This window comes from Schistocerca cancellata, chromosome 2 (genome assembly GCF_023864275.1).
Source record: "Schistocerca cancellata isolate TAMUIC-IGC-003103 chromosome 2, iqSchCanc2.1, whole genome shotgun sequence".
Lineage (NCBI taxonomy): Eukaryota > Metazoa > Arthropoda > Insecta > Orthoptera > Acrididae > Schistocerca > Schistocerca cancellata.
The window spans coordinates 276,580,985-276,601,006 of record NC_064627.1 but is presented as its reverse complement, the minus strand read 5'-3'; the positions used below and the strand labels follow the sequence as shown (position 1 = coordinate 276,601,006).

At 38.7% G+C, this 20,022-nt stretch overlaps 1 protein-coding gene across 1 annotated transcript in view; it reads right to left on the bottom strand.

Annotated features, from left to right (window-relative positions):
- LOC126153247 (NFX1-type zinc finger-containing protein 1-like) overlaps nucleotides 1–20,022 on the bottom strand; it is a 453,816-nt gene that overhangs the window by 112,276 nt on the left and 321,518 nt on the right. Inside the window, exon 13 of the mRNA XM_049916059.1 lies at nucleotides 16,962–17,127. Coding sequence (XP_049772016.1) covers nucleotides 16,962–17,127 — 166 coding nt within the window. The remainder of the gene's footprint in view (nucleotides 1–16,961; nucleotides 17,128–20,022) is intronic.

The following is a 20,022-nucleotide window of genomic DNA, read 5'->3' as shown; positions in this document are numbered from 1 at the left end:
GCCCTGGACGTGCGGGATATTTGTGTATAAGGAAGTGGCATCAATGGTTACAAGGATGGTTTCCGGGGGTAACAGACTGGGTAAGGATTCCAGGCATTCGAGAAAGTGGTTGGTGTCTTTGATGAAGGATGGGAGACTGCATGTAATGGGTTGAAGGTGTTGATCTACGTAGGCAGAGATACGTTCTGTGCGGGCTTGGTAACCAGCTACAATGGGGCGGCCGGGATGATTGGGTTTGTGAATTTTAGGAAGAAGGTAGAAGGTAGGGGTGCGGGGTGTCGGTGGGGTCAGGAGGTTGATGGAGTCAGGTGAAAGGTTTTGTAAGGGGCCTAAGGTTCTGAGGATTCCTTGAAGCTCCGCCTGGACATCAGGAATGGGATTACCTTGGCAAACTTTGTATGTGGTGTTGTCTGAAAGCTGACGCAGTCCCTCAGCCACATACTCCCGACGATCAAGTACCACGGTCATGGAACCCTTGTCCGCTGGAAGGATGACGATGGATCGGTCAGCCTTCAGATCACGGATAGCCTGGGCTTCAGCATTGGTGATGTTGGGAGTAGGATTAAGGTTTTTTAAGAAGGATTGAGAGGCAACGCTGGAAGTCAGAAATTCCTGGAAGGTTTGGAGAGGGTGATTTTGAGGAAGAGGAGGTGGGTCCCGCTGTGATGGAGGACGGAACTGTTCCAGGCAGGGTTCAATTTGGATAGTGTCTTGGGGAGTTGGATCATTAGGAGTAGGATTAGGATCATTTTTCTTTGTGGGAAAGTGATATTTCCAGCAGAGAGTACGAGTGTAGGACAGTTCTACACTCGTACTCTCTGCTGGAAATTGTGAAGTGTTTTAGAGTTGTATGACGTCATGCCCCCCCTACTGGCCACCAGTATCCCTGGTAAAAGGTGACAGTTATATTATATTCTTCAATACTTATCAAATTTGCTGGTTTTTGAAGTGTAAACAGAGTATAATAAATGCCTCTATAAGTAACAACACTGCCTATCTTCAGTATCAGTTTCTGATGTAAACAATAGGACCATTTCATCACAGCAGCATACTGTGAGAACAAATATTTTCTCTTGTTTCTATCACTGAAGATTCTCACCTGATAGAATGATCTCCATTCCAGACGCAGCACTACCATTGTCACTCTAGTCTGTGTAATTTCCTTGATAAATGGTTTGCTTGGTACAACCAGTTCACTGTTGGGTATTCTTTAAAACATACCCCATCTTTCATTACGCTGATAGCTTCAAAGGAATACCCCCCCCCCCCCCCCCCGCCCACCCACACCATTAACCATGGATCTTGCCAATGTGTGGTGGCCTGTGTGCCTCAATGATACAGATAGCTGTAACATAGGTGCAGCCACCACAGAGAGGTACCTATGGAGACCAGACTAACTCGCAGTTCTGAAAGAGGGGCAACAGTCTTTCAGTAGTTGCAGTGGCAACAATCTAAATGAGTGACAGATTTGGCCTTCCAACATTAGCCAATGTGGCTTTGCTACATTGATACTGCATATGGCTGAAAGCAAGAGGAAAGTGCTGTAGCTATTTTTCCTGAGGGTACGCAACTCATATGGCATAATGACAGCATCCTCTAGGGTATAATATTCCAGAGATAAAATAGGCTCCCATTTGACTCTGACCTGATGATGTCATCAGGTGAAACAATCCAGTGTTCTGTGGGTTAGTGTGTGTAATGTTAATCATTTGATTGGGTACATAAGAAATAGTGAAATGTGGTGCCAGGAAGACAGGACTTGTGGTTAGATAAGTACAAGACTATACTTAAAAAATAAAATGGCGCTAATGCAGGAGTAGGTCTAATAATGAATAAGAAAATAATAATGCAGTTAAGCTACTATGAACAACATAGTGAATGCATTACTGTAACCAATTTACACATACACACAAAACCAAAACCCACCAAATTATTACACGTTTGTATGCATAATAGCTCCAAAGATGATTAACAGGTTGAATGAGGTAAAATAAATTATTCAGATAGTTAAGGGAGACCGAACTATCAGTTTAATAAGTCACAGCTGCAAAATACTAACACAAATTCTTTACAGACGAATGGAAAAACTAGTAGAAGCCGACCTCGGGGAAGACCAGTTTGGATCCTGTAGAAATGTTGGAACACGTGAGGCAATACTGACCCTACGACTTATCTTAGAAGAAAGATTAAGGAAAGGCAAACCTATGTTTCTAGCATTTGCAGACTTAGAGAAAGCTTTTGACAATGCTGACTGGAATACTCTCTTTCAAATTCTGAAGGTGGCAGGGGTAAAATACAGGGAGCGAAAGGCTATTTACAATTTGTACAGAAATCAGATGGCAGTTACAAGAGTCGAGGGGCATGAAAGGGAAGCATTGGTTGGGAAGGGAGTGAGACAGGGTTGTAGCCTCTCCCCGATGCTATTCAATCTGTATACTGAGCAAGCAGTAAAGGAAACAAAAGAAAAGTTTGGAGTAGGTATTAAAATCCATGGAGAAGAAATAAATACTTTGAGGTTTGCCGATGACATTGTAATTCTGTCAGAGACAGCAAAGGACTTGGAAGAGCAGTTGAACGGAATGGACAGTGTCTTGAAAGGAGGGTATAAGATGAACATCAACAAAGGCAAAATGAGGATAATGGAATGTAGTCAAATTAAGTTGGGCGATGCTGAGGGAATTAGGTTAGGAAATGAGACACTTAAAGTAGTAAAGGAGTTTTGCTATTTGAGCAGCAAAATAACTGATGATGGTTGAAGTAAAGAGGATATAAAATGTACAGGGTTATTACAAATGATTGAAGCGATTTCACAGCTCTACAATAACTTTATTATTTGAGATATTTTGCACACACATACAAAAACTGAAAAAGTTTTTTTAGGCATTCACAAATGTTCGATATGTGCCCCTTTAGTGATTCGGCAGACATCAAGCAGATAATCAGGTTCCTCCCACACTTGGCACAGCATGTCCCCATCAATGAGTTCGAAAGCATCGTTGATGTGAGCTCGCAGTTCTGGCACGTTTCTAGGTAGAGGAGGTTTAAACACTGAATCTTTCACATAACCCCACAGAAAGAAATCACATAGGGTTAAGTCGGGAGAGCGTGGAGGCCATGACATGAATTGCTGATCATGATCTCCACCATGACCAATCCATCGGTTTTCCGATCTCCTGTTTAAGAAATGCCGAACATCATGATGGAAGTGCGGTGGAGGACCATCCTGTTGAAAGATGAAATCGGCGCTGTCGGTCTCCAGTTGAGGCATGAGCCAATTTTCCAGCATGTCCAGATACACGTGTACTGTAACGTTTTTCGTAAACTTTAAACCGTGAGATTGCACAAAACATGTTAACTTTTGGTGAATTGCGAATTTACTGCACGAATGCGTGAGGATTCTCTACCGCCCAGATTCGCACATTGTGTCTGTTCACTTCACCATTAAGAAAAAATGTTGCTTCATCACTGAAAACAAGTTTCGCACTGAACGCATCCTCTTCCATGAGCTGTTGCAACCGCGCCGAAAATTCAAAGCGTTTGACTTTGTCATCGGGTGTCAGGGCTTGTAGCAATTGTAAACGGTAAGGCTTCTGCTTTAGCCTTTTCCGTAAGATTTTCCAAACCGTCGGCTGTGGTACGTTTAGCTCCCTGCTTGCTTTATTCGTCGAGTTCTGCGAGCTACGCATGAAACTTGCCCGCATGCGTTCAACCGTTTCTTCGCTCACTGCAGGCCAACCCGTTGATTTCCCGTTACAGAGGCATCCAGAAGCTTTAAACTGCGCATACCATTGCCGAATGGAGTTAGCAGTTGGTGGATCTTTGTTGAACTTCATCCTGAAGTGTCGTTGCACTGTTATGACTGACTGATGTGAGTGCATTTCAAGCACGACATATGCTTTCTCGGCTCCTGTCGCCATTTTGTCTCACTGCGCTCTCGAGTGCTCTGGCGGTAGAAACCTGAAGTGCGGCTTCAGCCGAACAAAACTTTATGAGTTTTTCTACATATCTGTAGTGTGTCGTGACCATATGTCAATGAATGGAGCTACAGTGAATTTATGAAATTGCTTCAATCATTCGTAATAGCCCTGTAGATTGGCAATGGAAAGGAAAACGTTTCTAAAGAAGAGAAATTTGTTAACATTGAGTATTGATTTAAGTGTCAGCAAGTTGTTTCTGAAAGTATTTGTATGGAGTGTAGCCATGTATGGAAGTGAAACATGGTCGATAAATAGTTTAGACAAGAAGAGAATCGAAGCTTTCGAGATGTGGTGCTACAGAAGAATGCTGAAGATTAGATGGGTAGATCACGTAACTAATGATGAGGTATTGAATAGAATTGGGGAGAAGATGAGTTTGTGGCACAACTTGACTAGAAGAAGGGATCGGTTGGTAGGACATGTTCTGAGGCATCAAGGGATCAGCAATTTAGTACTGGAGGGCAGTGTGGAGGGTAAAAATCATAGAGGGAGACCAAGAGATGAATACACTAAGCAGATTCAGAAGGATGTAGGCTGCAGTAGGTTCTGGGAGATGAAGAAGCTTGCACAGGATAGAGTACCATGGAGAGCTGCATCAAACCAGTCTCAGGAATGAAGACCACAACAACAACAACAAGGGAGATGAAACTTTAATTATAATGGGAGACCTGAATTTGATAGTACGTAAGAGACAAGAAAGAAAAATAAAAGAAAATGTACTGATGGGAAAGGAATCATAGAATTTCCTACATAGCTTAATTTAATCATAGCTAATATTTGGCTTAAGAATCATGTAAGAAGGATGTATATGTGGAAAAGACCTTTAGACACTGGAAGGTATCATGTCAATTATACAGGGTGTACATGAAGTCGGGGAACACTTTCAATTGTTTATTGCACAAAAAACAAACATTAAACAGCAATCACACATATGTCATTTTGAAGAGAAACCTCAAAAGTTATTTTTCATGTATACTGCCACAGCATAGTTTGGTAATTTGCCGCTAGTCAGGACTAGTTGTAAGGCGAGTTCAGGAGCGGAGTGAGCTTTCTGTGTGTTGGAGTTCGACAACAACAAGTGTGATACAACTGTGCAATGGATGTTTAGAACGAAGTATGGTAAGAAGCCACCAACAAGGAAGGCCATTTACTACTGGCACAACAGATTCATTACAATGGGTTGCTTGTGCCCGGCAAAGACAAGCGAATGTCCCAATGTGATTGAAGTGCATGTGGAATGTGAACGATAGCACTGTAACTGGATATTCCTACTTGGACAGTGGCTGATGCCTCAAATTGCAGTCAGACTCTTCATTCGTCTTTCAGCAGGATGAGTCTCCACCCCATTTTCATCGTGAAGTTCATGGGTACCTGAACATGGAGCTGCCACATCGATGGATTGGCCGTGCTACAGAAGGGGATGGCTGTTTCATGAAATGGACCCCCGATCACCAGATCTCACTTTTTTCTGTGTAGACACATTAAAGATCTGTTATATGTACCGCCTCTACCAAGAGATGTAGCAGAGCTCCGGGAGAGAACACGGGAAGCGACTGCCACAGTCGATGGTGCCCTCCTAGGATGGGTATGGCAAGAATTCGATTACTGTATTGACGTCTGCTGGGTCACTCATGGTTCGCATATCAAATGTTTGTAAAAAAAAAAAAAAAAACTTTCAGAGTTTCTCTTCAAAATGCAATGTGTATGACATCTGTACAATGTTTAATTCTTGTGCAATAAATAATTGAAAGTGTTCCCGGCCTTTATGTGCACCCTGTATAATGGTAAGACAAAGATTCTGAAACCAAATTCTAAACTAAAAGGCATTTGCACGGGCAGATGTGGGCACTAAACATAATTTATTAGTTACGAACTGCAGATTAAAACTGGAGAAACTGCAAAAAGATAGGACATTAATAATGATAGAACCTGAATAAATTGAAGGAGCCACAGGTTGTTGTGAGTTTCAGAGGGAGCATTAGGCAATGCTCAACTGAAATGGGAAAGGAATACAATAGAAGACAAATGGGTAGCGTTCAAAGATGAAATGGGAAAGACAGTAGAGGATCAAATAGGAAAAAGACAGGGCCTAGTAGAAATATTTGGATCACAGAGATGATATTGAATTTAACTTATGAAAGCAGTAAATGTAAAAATGCAATTAACTGAGCAGGTGGAGAGGAATACAGGCTTCTAAAAAATGAAATTGACAGAAAGCGCATAAGTAGGAATGGTTAGAGGACAAACATAAAGTCGCAGAAGCTTACAAGTTATCGGAATGTTAGAGGCCACCTACAGTAAGCCCCCCCCCCCCCCCCCCCCCCCCCTACATTTTTCAGCAGTCTGACCCAAAAAAGTGTAAAATACAGAAAAGCACAGGAAACACAACAAGCTGTAGATTTTGTGCCAATTACTCTCTGCTACTATTTCAACCAGTAATGTGTTACAAATTTTATTTACCGCAATTTTTTAATGATTATCAATAATGAATCTCACATTAGGACGTGTATATCTTTTTAATGTGGTTTCACAGAAGACTTTTGCTTATTTACACCATTGGACATGATCAGAACAAAGGAGGAAACACCCATGATTACCGTGAATGTGGTGGCTGAGTGCTAACACAGCACCCAGCCACAGCCATTGTGATAATCAGAAGGCAGTGGCTGAATGCTGACACACGCAAATGCGCGTGCAGGTTTGCCTCTTCATTTGGGTCATGTCCAATGGTGTAAAAACACTGAAGAAAAAGTCTTTTGTGAAACCACATTAAAAAGATATTTGTGTTCCAATGTCAGACTTATTATTGATAATCATTATAAAATTATGGTAAATAAAACCTGTAACACAATATTGGTTAAAACACTGAAGATGGTAGTCTTTGCAAACAGAGAAGAATAGACACAAAATCTACAGTTTGTTGCTCACAAGGGGGTCACTCAGTTCAGGGATATCCTAGGCAAGAAAGAAGGCAGAAATTTTCATCATGTTACATGGCCTCTTGACGAAGAATGTTTATGTCTGACATCAGGTCGTATGAACCTAAGGCTGTGCACCTAGTATTGATTAGGGTACTTCACAAGGAAGTAACAACAATCCCTGAAAGCACATTATATGGAAAGCCATCTCCAAAAGATGTGTTTAGTTGTATAAATGACTGTGAAATTAAATTAAAGCCGACATAATACATCACAGTGAGCAGAAGGAAGGTTGCTACTTGAGCCACTACCATCAGATTGTTATTATCATGAATGCAGTGACTCAGCATATTTCCCACCATTCCAAACAATGTGAACCTGTAATACAGGTGGCTGTGACTCAACACACCAACACGTGTTTTCTGCTTTGATCCAAGGAATTACTTTGAGCAGGAATATATGATTCACTTTTTGCAGAAATCTGTATGAAGATCGATGTTAAAGGTAAGAAAACTTAAAGTGTGAGGAACATTGTAACATGGAACTGTTAATGATGGGAAAGCATTGTATTGAGAGAACATGAATTCTGTTCGGACTGACCAAAATAAACTTAAAAAACGGGAAAACTTAAAATGATATCATTAAAAAATTGGTTTTTACTGTATAGGAAAATTAAAGGGACCTTTGGAGAAATGGAAAGCACTTATACACTTATATGAGTATCTAGAGCTCAGATGGCAAAGTAGTATTTAAGCAAATAAGGGAAAGCTGGAAGGTGGAAGCAATATACAAGAGCTATAAAAGGGATATGAACTTGAAGGCAGTATTACGGAAGAGGAAATAGGTGAAGGTATGAGAAGCATATGTCAGAGCACTTGAAGACCTAAGCCAAAATGCACACATGAAGTAAATGGTATTTCCTCAGAGGTACTGAGAATTCTGGGAGAACAAGTCATGAACACATACTCCACCAGGTATGCAAGATATACAATAAAGGCAAAATACTCTCAGATATAAAGAAGAATGTAATAATTCAAATTCTACAAAAGACAGGTCCTGACAGTAGTGAATATTACTGAACTATGAGTCTAATGTCACAAACTACCAACATAAATTATTTAAAGAAAATAGTGGGAAAATTGTAGAGGCCGACCTCAGGGAAGATCTGTTTGGGTTCCAGTGAAATGTTGGAACAAACATGATAAAATTGACTCTCAAAGCAGTGGCAGGAGAATACACATTCAAAAAAAGGAATTATGTATGCAACCTTTCAGAGTCACTGGCTCCTTCTCCTGGCAGAAGGGTTGAAGGAGGAGGAAGATGGGTGTAGGAAAAGGACTGGAGAGGTTTAGGAAAAGGGTTTACAGTTTGGAAAAGTCCCCAAATGCTGGCAGGGGAGACTTACCAGATAGGATGAGAAGGAAAAACTGATTTCTGGGGACTGCAATGGATGAGATTTGAAAACCTGAAAGTTTAAAGTGGACGAAAGGGTAATACACAAGCTAAGTGCATTGTATGTGATAGAGGTGGGAGGGGGACAGCAAAAAATAGGCAGGTCAGAAAATGAAAGACATAGAAAACTAAAATGGAGTGAAGAATGGTGTAGTTACTGTGAAGAAATGCCAAGACGGAAGAAATTAATGTAAATGGAGGCCAGGTGAGTGGCAAGAACCACGGACACGCAGTTCCCACTTGTGGAGTTATGAGAAACTGGTGTCTGGGGGAAGAATCCAGATGCCACAGGCCTCGAGATCACAATTGTCATGTTGTAGAGCATGCTTTGTAACAGGATATTGTGTACCACCAGTATACACCATCTGCCAATGGCCATTCACCCTAACTGACAACTGCTTACACTGATGTAAAAGGCTGAACAGTTTAAGAATGGCTAGTATATGACACGTGTCATTTCCCAGGTGTCCACCACTGAACAGGTTAAGAATGGCTGGTATATGACATGTGTCATTTCCCAGATGTTCACCACTGTAGCTGAGTGGACAGCATGCTGGCTTGTCATGCCGGGGGCCTGGGTTCGATTCCCGGCTGGGTTTGAGATTTTCTCCGTTCAGGGACTGGGTGGCTGTGCCGTCCTTATCATCATCATTTCATCCTCATCGATGTGCAAGTAGCCAAAGTGGCATCAACTCAAAAGACTTGCACCAGGCACTCGGGTCTACCCACTTGGAGGCCCTCGCCACACGACATATCATTTTCATTTCACAGGTGGCTCTCCCTTTGATGGTATATGTTTTGCCAGTAACAGGGCTGGTATAAGTGGTGGTAAGAGTGCGCATAGGGCAAATCTTGCAGTGGGGACGGCCACAGGAGTAGGAGCCTTAGGGTAGGAACATGAGTGCAGAAGTAGCTTAGGGCCTGACAAGGATACTGCAGAGATTGGGAGGACAACATAAAGCTATTCTAGGTGTGCTGGCAAAAACTCAAGACAGAATGGACCTAATTTCAGGACTTGATTTTTAGGAAGTCATGGCCTTGTCAATGTAGCTGATTAACACATTTGAGACCATGATAATACTGAGTGACAAGTAGTGTACTCCTAAGTTGTTTTTTTGGAGGGATCAGCAGTACCAGGATTGGATGTGATGGCCTGGGAAATCTGCTTTTGAGATAGGCTGGTGGTATAATTATGTCCCGTGAAGGCTGAGGTGATATGTGTTCTCCTGCTGCCACTTGGTGAGTAGATTTTTTTATCTATCCAAATACATTATATTATACTGACAAAAAATTATTATTTCCATTGTTATAATAATGACTCTGGAACTTTTCTTGGAAGATAGGTTAAATAAAGGAAAATCTATGTTTGTAGCTTATAAATTTAGAGAACGTTTTTGAGCATGTTCTGTGAAATACACACTTTGAAATTCTTAAGGCACCTGGGTTAAAAGTACAGGGAGCAAAAAGTTGTGTACAGATTTTACAGAAACCAGATGGCAGTTATAATAGTTGAAGCTCATTAAAAAGAAACAGTAATTAAGAAGGGAATGAGACAGGTTGTGGTGGTTTCTTGATGTTATTCAATCTATACACTGAGAAAACTGTAAATTAAGTCAAGGAAAATACTGGAAAGGGATATAAAAACTTTGACGGGATTATAGTGTCATCAGCAAATCTCAGAGATGGCAAAGGACTTGAAAGAATAGCGAACAGGATGGACAGTGACTTGGGAAAGGGTATAAGGTGAAAATCTACAAAAGTAAAATGAGAGTAATGGAATGTAGTTGAATTAAGCATACAATTTAAATTAGGAAATGATACACTAAAAGTAATAGATGTGTTTTGCTACTTGGTCTGTAAAATAACAGATGACACTGAAACTAAGAGACAATATAAAATGTGTGAAAAAGAGAAGACTTGTTAACACGGAATATAAATTCTCATAATGTTAAGAAGTATTTTCTTTACGTATTTGGAGTATAGCCTTGGACAGAAGAGAAATGTGTATGATAAACACCTCAGACAAGAAGAGAACTGAAGCTTCTGAAAAGTGGTCCTACAGAAGAATGTCGAAGATTACATGGGCAGATCAAATAGCTAATTAGGAGGTACTGATTTGGGTAGGGGTTAATAATAATAATAATAATAATAATAATAATAATAATAATAATAAAGGAATAAAAGAAAAAATAGGCCTCCGCTATGTTCTGCCAGTCATAAAAGGCCGAAAAGAACAAACCACTAATAGGGCTAACCCCCCTTTTAGTGCGATTAGTTGGTTCAGGACAGAACTAATGAAGCCTCGGACAAGCGCTGTCGTGGTCGGGGATGACGCTTGAACCCTATGCCCATCAACAATGGTAACGACACTGCTAGCCACACGGAAAATGACTTAAATCCAAATAGAGGTGTTTTGCAGGATATGCTTCCTGCAACCATTCTAGTAGGAAAACAAAGACAGAGGATGAGATGGTCAGATGAAGTTAACCAACACCTCATGTTCTGTTATTACCAAGCAACAAACTTAGGAACCAACACAAATGGATACAGATCACAGGTATACACAACATTTATTACCAGATACACAGAATTAAAATTTTTAACAGAACAATGACTAGCTGATCAGATCCGTGTAATAATCAAAAATAACAGGATACCCCAGTCAGAATTAGAAAACATCAAACAACAAGTAAAACGAATACTGGAACAAAATAATGTGCAATCAGAAGAAGAAGAAAATACAGTAATGGACTCAAACATCCCAGAGCAAACAAACAAAGAACAACACGCATCAATTAAACAATCAGACGAAAACGAAATCTTAAGACGGCCACCAGAACAAGCACAAATAGAACACGAAGTGACACACATGTTAGATACAGAAGAAAAATTTCAGCCAACATATATAGAATACAAAGACACAAATACAGACATTGGACCATTCTTGCATAGACCACCAAATAACCCAAAAGTCGAAACAACAATAACAACTATCAACACAATCATACACAGCAAAATAAATGAAAATACAACTATGAAAGAGTTACAACTACTGGTTTATATAGGAGCACTCACTACACTAAATATACACACTAGGCAGAGATCAGAACAAACCAACACACAGAAGAAACCCACAAAACCAGCATGGCAACACAGGCTACAGATCAGAATAGAAAAACTGCAATGTCGGACAAGAAACGAAAAAGGTTGGGTAAAATCTCACAACAAGAAGCGATAGAGCAATTAGATGAAAAGAAGCAGAAATTACAAGCATTGACCAAACGACTTAGAAGATACAAAAAAAATGAAAATAGAAGGAAACAAAACCAAACATTCAACACAAACAAAAAGAAATTTTATCAGACAATAAATAACACACACATTAATATAGACAACCCACCAAACATAGCAGACATGGAACACTTCTGGAGCAACATATGGTGAAACCCGGTACAACATAACAGACGTGAACGGTGGATACAACCAGAAACAGACACATACAAGATGATACCATCTGAAGTGATAATTTTGCAACATGAAGTCACCCGAGCAATTAATTCTACGCATATTTGGAAAGCCCCTGGAAAAGATAAAATAGCAAATTTCTGGCTAAAGAAGTTCACCTCAACACATTCACATATAACTAAATTATTTAACATACCTAAAAGCAAAGATGATGTGACTTACCAAACAAAAGCGCTGGCACGTTGATAGACACACAAAATTCAAGCTTTCACAACCAAAGGTTCCTTCATCAGGAAAGAGGGAAGGAGAGGGAAAGACGAAAGGATGTGGGTTTTAAGGTAGAGGGTAAGGAGTCATTCCAATCCCGGGAGCGGAAAGACTTACCTTAGGGGGAAAAAAGGACAGGTATACACTCGCACACACACACACACATATCCATCCACACATACACAGACACAAGCGGACATTTCAGACATTTAACAGTTACATTGCAGACCCATACACATTCCCTGATACACTTACACATGGAATAACTTATCTGAAACCTAAAGATCAAGCAGACACAGCAAACCCAGCTAAATATTGTCCCATAACATGCCTACCAGCAATATACAAAATATTAACTTCAGTCATTACACAAAAATTAATGACACATACAACACAGAACAAAATTATAAATGAAGAACAAAAGGGCTGTTGCACAGGAGCATGAGGATGTAAAGAGCAACTGATAATAGATGCAGGGGTGACATATCAAGCTAAAACTAAACAAAGGTCGCTACACTATGCATACATTGATTACCGAAAAGCTTTTGATAGTGTACCCCACTCATGGTTACTACAAATATTGGAAATATACAAAGTAGATTCTAAATTAATACAGTTCCTAAACATAGTAATGAAAAATTGGAAAACCACACTTAATATCCAAACAAATTCAAATAATATCACATCACAGCCAATACAGATTAAGCGTGGAATATACCAAGGAGACTCATTAAGTCCTTTCTGGTTCTGCCTTGCTCTGAACCCACTATCCAACATGCTAAATAATACAAATTATGGATACAATATTACTGGAACATACCAACACAAAACCACACATTTACTATACATGGATGATCTAAAACTACTGACAGCAACAAATCAACAACTTAATCAATTACTAAAGATAACAGAAGTATTCAGCAATGATATAAATATGGCTTTTGGAACAGACAAATGTAAGAAAAATAGCATAGTCAAGGGAAAACACACTAAACAAGAAGATTACATATTGGATAACCACGACTGCATAGAAGCGATGGAAAAAACAGATGCCTATAAATATCTAGGATACAGACAAAAAAATAGGAATAGATAATACAAATATTAAAGAAGAACTAAAAGAAAAATATAGACAAAGACTAACAAAAATACTGAAAACAGAATTGACAGCAAGAAACAAGACACAAGCTATAAATACCTGTGCTATACCAATATTGACCTACTCATTTGGAGTAGTGAAATGGAGTAACACAGACCCAGAATCACTCAATACACTTACACGATCACAATGCCACAAATACAGAATACATCACATACATTCAACAACAGAAAGATTCACATTAAGTGGAAAGGAAGGAGGAAGGGGATTTATCGACATAAAAAACCTACATTATGGACAGACAGACAATTTAAGAAAATTCTTTCTAGAACGAGCAGAAACTAGCAAAATACACAAAGCAATCACTCATATAAATGCATCGGCTACACCATTGCAATTTCATAATCACTTCTACAACCCTTTACATCACTTGACATCAACAGATACGAAGAAAGTAAATTGGAAAAAGAAAACACTACATGGCAAGCACCCATATCATCTAACACAGCCACACATTGATCAAGACGCATCCAACGCATGGCTAAGAAAAGGCAATATATACAGTGAGACAGAAGGATTCATGATTGCAATGCAGGATCAAACAATAAACACCAGATATTACAGCAAGCATATTATTAAAGATCCCAATACCACAACAGATAAATGCAGACTTTGCAAACAACAAATAGAAACAGTAGCTCACATCACAAGCAGATGTGCAATACTAGCAAATACAGAATACCCCAGAAGACATGACAATGTAGCAAAAATAATACATCAACAACTTGCCATACAACGTAAACTAATAAAACAACAGGTTCCCACATACAAGTATGCACTACAAAATGTACTGGAAAATGATGAATACAAGCTATACTGGAACAGAACCATTATAACAGATAAAACAACACCATATAACAAACCTGACATCATACTCACCAATAAAAAGGAGAAATTAACACAACTAATCGAAATATCCATACCCAATACAACAAATATACAGAAGAAAACAGGAGAAAAAATTGAAAAATACATCCAACTGGCTGAGGAAGTCAAGGACGTGTGGCATCAGGATAAAGTTGACATCATACCAATTATACTATCAACTACAGGAGTCATACCCACAATATCTACCAGTACATCAACGCAATACAGCTACAGCTACAGAAATCTGTAATTATTGATACATGTTCAATTACCCGAAAGTTCCTAAATGCAATGTAACATATACCGTACAACTAATCGAAATATCCATACCCAATACAACAAATATACAGAAGAAAACAGGAGAAAAAATTGAAAAATACATCCAACTGGCTGAGGAAGTCAAAGACGTGTGGCATCAGGATAAAGTTGACATCATACCAATTATACTATCAACTACAGGAGTCATACCCACAATATCCACCAGTACATCAACGCAATACAGCTACAGCTACAGAAATCTGTAATTATTGATACATGTTCAATTACCCGAAAGTTCCTAAATGCAATGTAACATATACCGTACAGTTAAAAGGAAGTCATGCTTGATCAAGGTCCACTGTCACTTCCATTTTTAGCCAGATGTAATGTCTGAGAAAGGAAAGAAATAATAATAATAATTGATACAGCATGACTAAAAGAAGGGATCGGTTTAGAACTTATCCAGAGGCATCAAGGGGTCATAAATATTGTTATGGTCAGAAGTGTGGCAAGTAAAAATTGTAGAGGGACACCAATGCTGGAATCCAGGACACAGGTTCAAATAGATGTGGAATGCAGTATTTACAGAGGAGAGAAGTGCCTCATACAAATTTGGATAACTGCTTCAAACCAGTCTAAATACTGAACACCATCACCAAAACAACAACATCAACTGGCCACAAACAGGATTATGGCACACAATGTTCATAATGATGTATGTATTCTGTATCTCCTGTCAGATTTATTTTTAAATGGCAAAAACAGTAACTGTCCTCAACTTCTGTCAACTGGTAGGATAACTTTTTCACAATTTGGAAAATTTATTCTTAAATAAACTGTATTATTAACGGTCATCAGTTATATATCAAATCTTACCACATGAAAATCTGTGTATTACAAAACAACTGTTAGTTATTGACACTGAGCTGCCTGATTCTTCATATAACCAATTATCAACTCTGTTTTGTGGGAAAGGGAGTACTGCTGGGAAGCTATCAGCTTAATGGAACAAAGCTATGCTCACATACAACAAATCTACTCTGTCAAAGTCTAATAAGGTCAGTTTTAATGGCTTCAAAGGATCGTCTCATGCACCCACAATACAGTAAGTTGCTACAACCAACAGTTGTAAGAATGTGATATTTATTACCTTTTTTAGGTTGCAAGATGTAAAACACTTGATATGATAAGTTACAAACTCTGTAGCTTATCAATATATTAAATATGCAAAAGAGATAATAAATATTAAATCCTTGAAGGTACTGGCTGTAGCAACTCACTGTTCTGCAGGTATATGAGGTGTCACTTTTAAGCCACTGACAGCCTTAACAGGCTCTGGCAGAGTTAATTTGTTGTAAGCAAGCATATCATTGTTCCTCTTGACGGAATACTTTAGAACAGTGATGCATTCTGTCTGCAATTCAGATTTAAGAGTTCTCTAACATTATATCAAAAGTCTTTTGACATGTTCTATTTGAACTAATGTAGTGTATTTCTACTGTAATTTTACAAGTCAGTAGGTCTCTTATTTCTTGCATGGGCAAGGTTTAAGCAATTGTGCAGCAAGTGCCTTGCTTTTCAACATTATTTCACTTGGTCGGCACATAGATCGCCCTGAAGTAACTTTTTTTGGTACTGTTGTGATCCAAGATCTTCGAAATATACAAAAACACTGCTACTGCCAACAGTGATAAGTGGACCATACACAAAGTTAATTTTAAAAGAGCTGGTGGCAATAATCAGCTACAAGTTTATACTTACCAAACTCAGACCCAGAAACAATTATTAGCCCCTTAAGTTGTTCACCATTTAGCAACACTCATGGTAACATATGTAGGTTCATGATATATATAATCTCCTTGCTGTGAGATAGCGTGCATGAACCGGGTTTTAACAGATTCCTCTAAGCTGTTCTATTACCTTTGCTCAGTCATACATTTTTTCTGCTCTGAGGTACAAAAATACAGTTTGATGAAAAGAAATATTCATACATTGAGTTATTATACTGGTCCATTAATACAATCTTTTTCTTCACTGCCATATGCCAAGAATAGTTCCCTCTCGTTAAAAGACAAAACTAACTTTGATTTTGTTTTCTTTATCCTGTTATTTGATTAAAAGACCACAATTTTAGGAATCGGGATCATTTATCGTAGGAGTGAGTTGGGTTGGGTTGGGTTGTTTGGGGGAGAAGACCAGTCAGCGAGGTCATTGGTCTCATTGGATTAGGGAAGGACAGGGAAGGAAGTCAGCCATGCCCTTTCAAAGGAACCATCCCGGCATTTGCCTAGAGCGATTTAGGAAAATCACGGAAAACCTAAATCAGGATGGCCGGACGCGGGATTGAACCGTCGTCCTCCCGAATGCGAGTCCTGTGTGCTAGCCACTGTGCCACCTCGCTCGGTCGTAAGAGTGACACACTCCATGAAAATTACTTTAATGGGCCTACACAATATTCAACAGCAAAGTCTGCTAAATTTAACACTAATTCCTTCCAGAAACTGAGGTTCAATTCCACATTTTATTAAATATCATAGTTCTTGGTTTTCTATATTTATCATCAAACAGTCAAAAATATGGGCCACATAATAAACATACCCGTGTCCACATATTTGCAGACGACCACACTTTTCCTGGCATGGCAAATGTAAACGACCTTGATGGCATTTACCACAAGTCCCAGCACACTTGTGTTCACATTCCAGGACTTTCCCACAAGGCATTTCACACCTTGATAACAACTTGGCACTGTATGGTGATAATCCTGAAATTAAAGTAATGATAATATCTGAGAAAATGAATCAAAAGAACAAAGAAACAACAAGACTTGGATGACAAGGTTGTGCAAATGAATTCATAGGACATTCACGAAACACTAAGAACTGAAATTTTGCGTTGTGGCTACACGAAAGCCATTGAGTAATGATTTAAAATATCCACAATGATCTTCCTTAGTAATCCGCTTCTGCGTTGAGGTTGCTAATGCATGCCTGTGTGATGGCACTTGACTCTGTGATAAGCTGGTTTGAATTCTGCTCATGGAAAATTTTCATTGGCAGTATTTTGTTGGCAAGTGGAGGAGCAGTATTGGCATAAAGTTCCTAATCACAAGTCTTTGCATCAATGTTTTGGATTTAAATTCCAAATCTTTCCACATTATCTCATGAAGTGAGGCATGTGATATTGTTCATTGTGATCGATCTGTCAGATGGAAACATTAAGCTCAGTGGCCCCTTGGTGCTGGCACTGAATTTCACTCTCTCCCTTCGTATCTTCCGTAACAACGGTACCCTGTACAAGCATTAATCACAGTCATCCATATGTTACAGGTACACACTTGACACTTTGTAACAAGTTTGAGGAAGGCAACAGCAAACCACCTCCGCAAGGCCTTTATGTGAATCCATGATGTAGGATTCCAGCATCTGGTGCCCAATGCTTAATCCATGAGTATGCGACACTCTTTGGCTTCTGATTGTTCTACTTAATTGCATACCAAACAAGTCAATTAAAGTATCAAAATTTAGCAGGAAGAAAAAAATAGTAATGCTGTCATACAGGAAGTATGTGTCGTAAGGACAGCATGTGGTTCTACAAACCAACAGGGGCAACCATACAGTAACAGATTTGTAACACCAGTCTTCATCTGCAATTTCCTCGTAATTGGCCAATGAACTTTTCCCAGTTTTTACACTCAAATACTGCACAGTTACAAATCTTAACAAAGGGTTGCATCTTTTGTTCTATGGATCCTATTAATGAATCATTTCAACTGTAAAAACAAAGCATAGCCCAAAAAATTCAGGTAGTTGAAATCATCAAAAGCTCCCCAAAAAATACTTTTTGGCTTTTATAATAATGTCCAAACTGTTTCCTAACACATATTTGTTATACAGATTAATCAAGATTCTAATGAAAATGCTTGTAGTAATACTGAAAACATAAGTTCATTTCTTACAATAAGAACAAGAACAACAGGAATACTGTTGTTGCTAACTGGTTCTTTGTATGTGTAATGGCTTTGTGACTACATGATAATGCGAGTTATTCATAAAAGTGTCTCACGTTCATTTCAACCACTGAAATATTTCGAATACAGGACACTGACAAAGCTTATGTAGTAGCTACTAATTACAAATAGCCCCTAAAGCACTCTTGTCAGACACAAACAGTAGTTTGTTAAATTGTTTTCTATATACAGGACAAGATAACATATTCCTTGAACATTCTCTGGTTTTACAAGGAAAATATTTTCACATATGATTTCCTTTCGCAAATTTGTTGAGATTTAAGCAACAGAGACTTTTTTTATAGGTTGGATTTGTATGACTACCTGTGTGGTACCAGATCCTCCACGAATACTTTTCAGAGAATTCCCGAATTTAATTTTGGTCACACAGTAGAGTAGAAATAAATACTGATGACCATAGCAGAGCCTTATGTGCCTGAGTCCACCAAATACAACTGAAGTATGACACAACAGTGGTAGTCTGATAAATGATTTTTAAACATCAACAGCCATCCACCGAGTGTGCAACTCATTCCAAGGTGGAACTTTCGTTTTTATAGAGCTTTTGAAGTATTTCATGGTTATTTATTTAATTTTGTCAAGTTAGGTCAATAGGTTATAGTGATGGCTGTCTTAAGAGTATCCTGCTCATACAAAATAAACTGAGATAGACCCAACTAATGCCTTGTTAATCAGCTGTAAAACTCAGGATCTTTAAATTATGTGAGAAAGATATGTAACTTATGACTTGAGTCCTATGAATGTTTAACTTCCTTCCACCAGTTATTACAAATGGTGCTCTGATGTTGGTTGTTATCTGAATTTATGCACCTGCAGTTTGATTTGACGTGAGACTACAATGAATTTTCTGACGATTGAAATGGGAAGGGAATGTTAAAACCGTGAATGTTCCAGTTTGTGGTTGAAAGTTTGCACCATTAATGCCTTGCTGTCCACTGTCTGCTACAGTGCCTAGTACTGAAATTTACAACTTATGACCCTTTTTTTGGGAATCGCACTGTTCACATTGGTAGCAGAGTTCTTATTATATGAGTGAGATCTTGTAATGTTTGTGCCATCCTCACGAAAATGATAATCAGTTCACTTCTGGAAGGAGATCAAAGAAACCCCTAGGCATTCTGATGCATTACTGTCTTTATCTACACTCCATCACACTATTCAAAAGTACATTTTGTAATTTCATCTGACCATCCATCATCTGTTATGTTTTCGTCTCATTCTTTCCTTATTTTTTTGAAACCCCGCAAAGAAGTTCCATATCTATCTGCCAGCCATTTGCCTGGTTACATGTCTCACCATCCACCATTTAAGTTTCATTACAGTCACAATTAAATGTAACAGTACAATTTGCTTTCTGGTAATAGTGCTTTGTTTTCTGTATCTCATTAAACTTTGTATTATAAAACTCTCCACTGCTCATTAAGCAACACTCAATTTTGGAAGTTTTCACACATAAAGCCAATGTCTCCTTACAATGAGCAAACACTGCTAATATGTACTAATTATAAACTCTCCTTTTCAGACTAATTCATTCATTTACCATGTACAGTACATCCCATCAAGAAGGGGAATCTTCAAGGATGTGGAATGAGTCAAAGAACTAATAAAAAAACTGTCATTATACTTAGT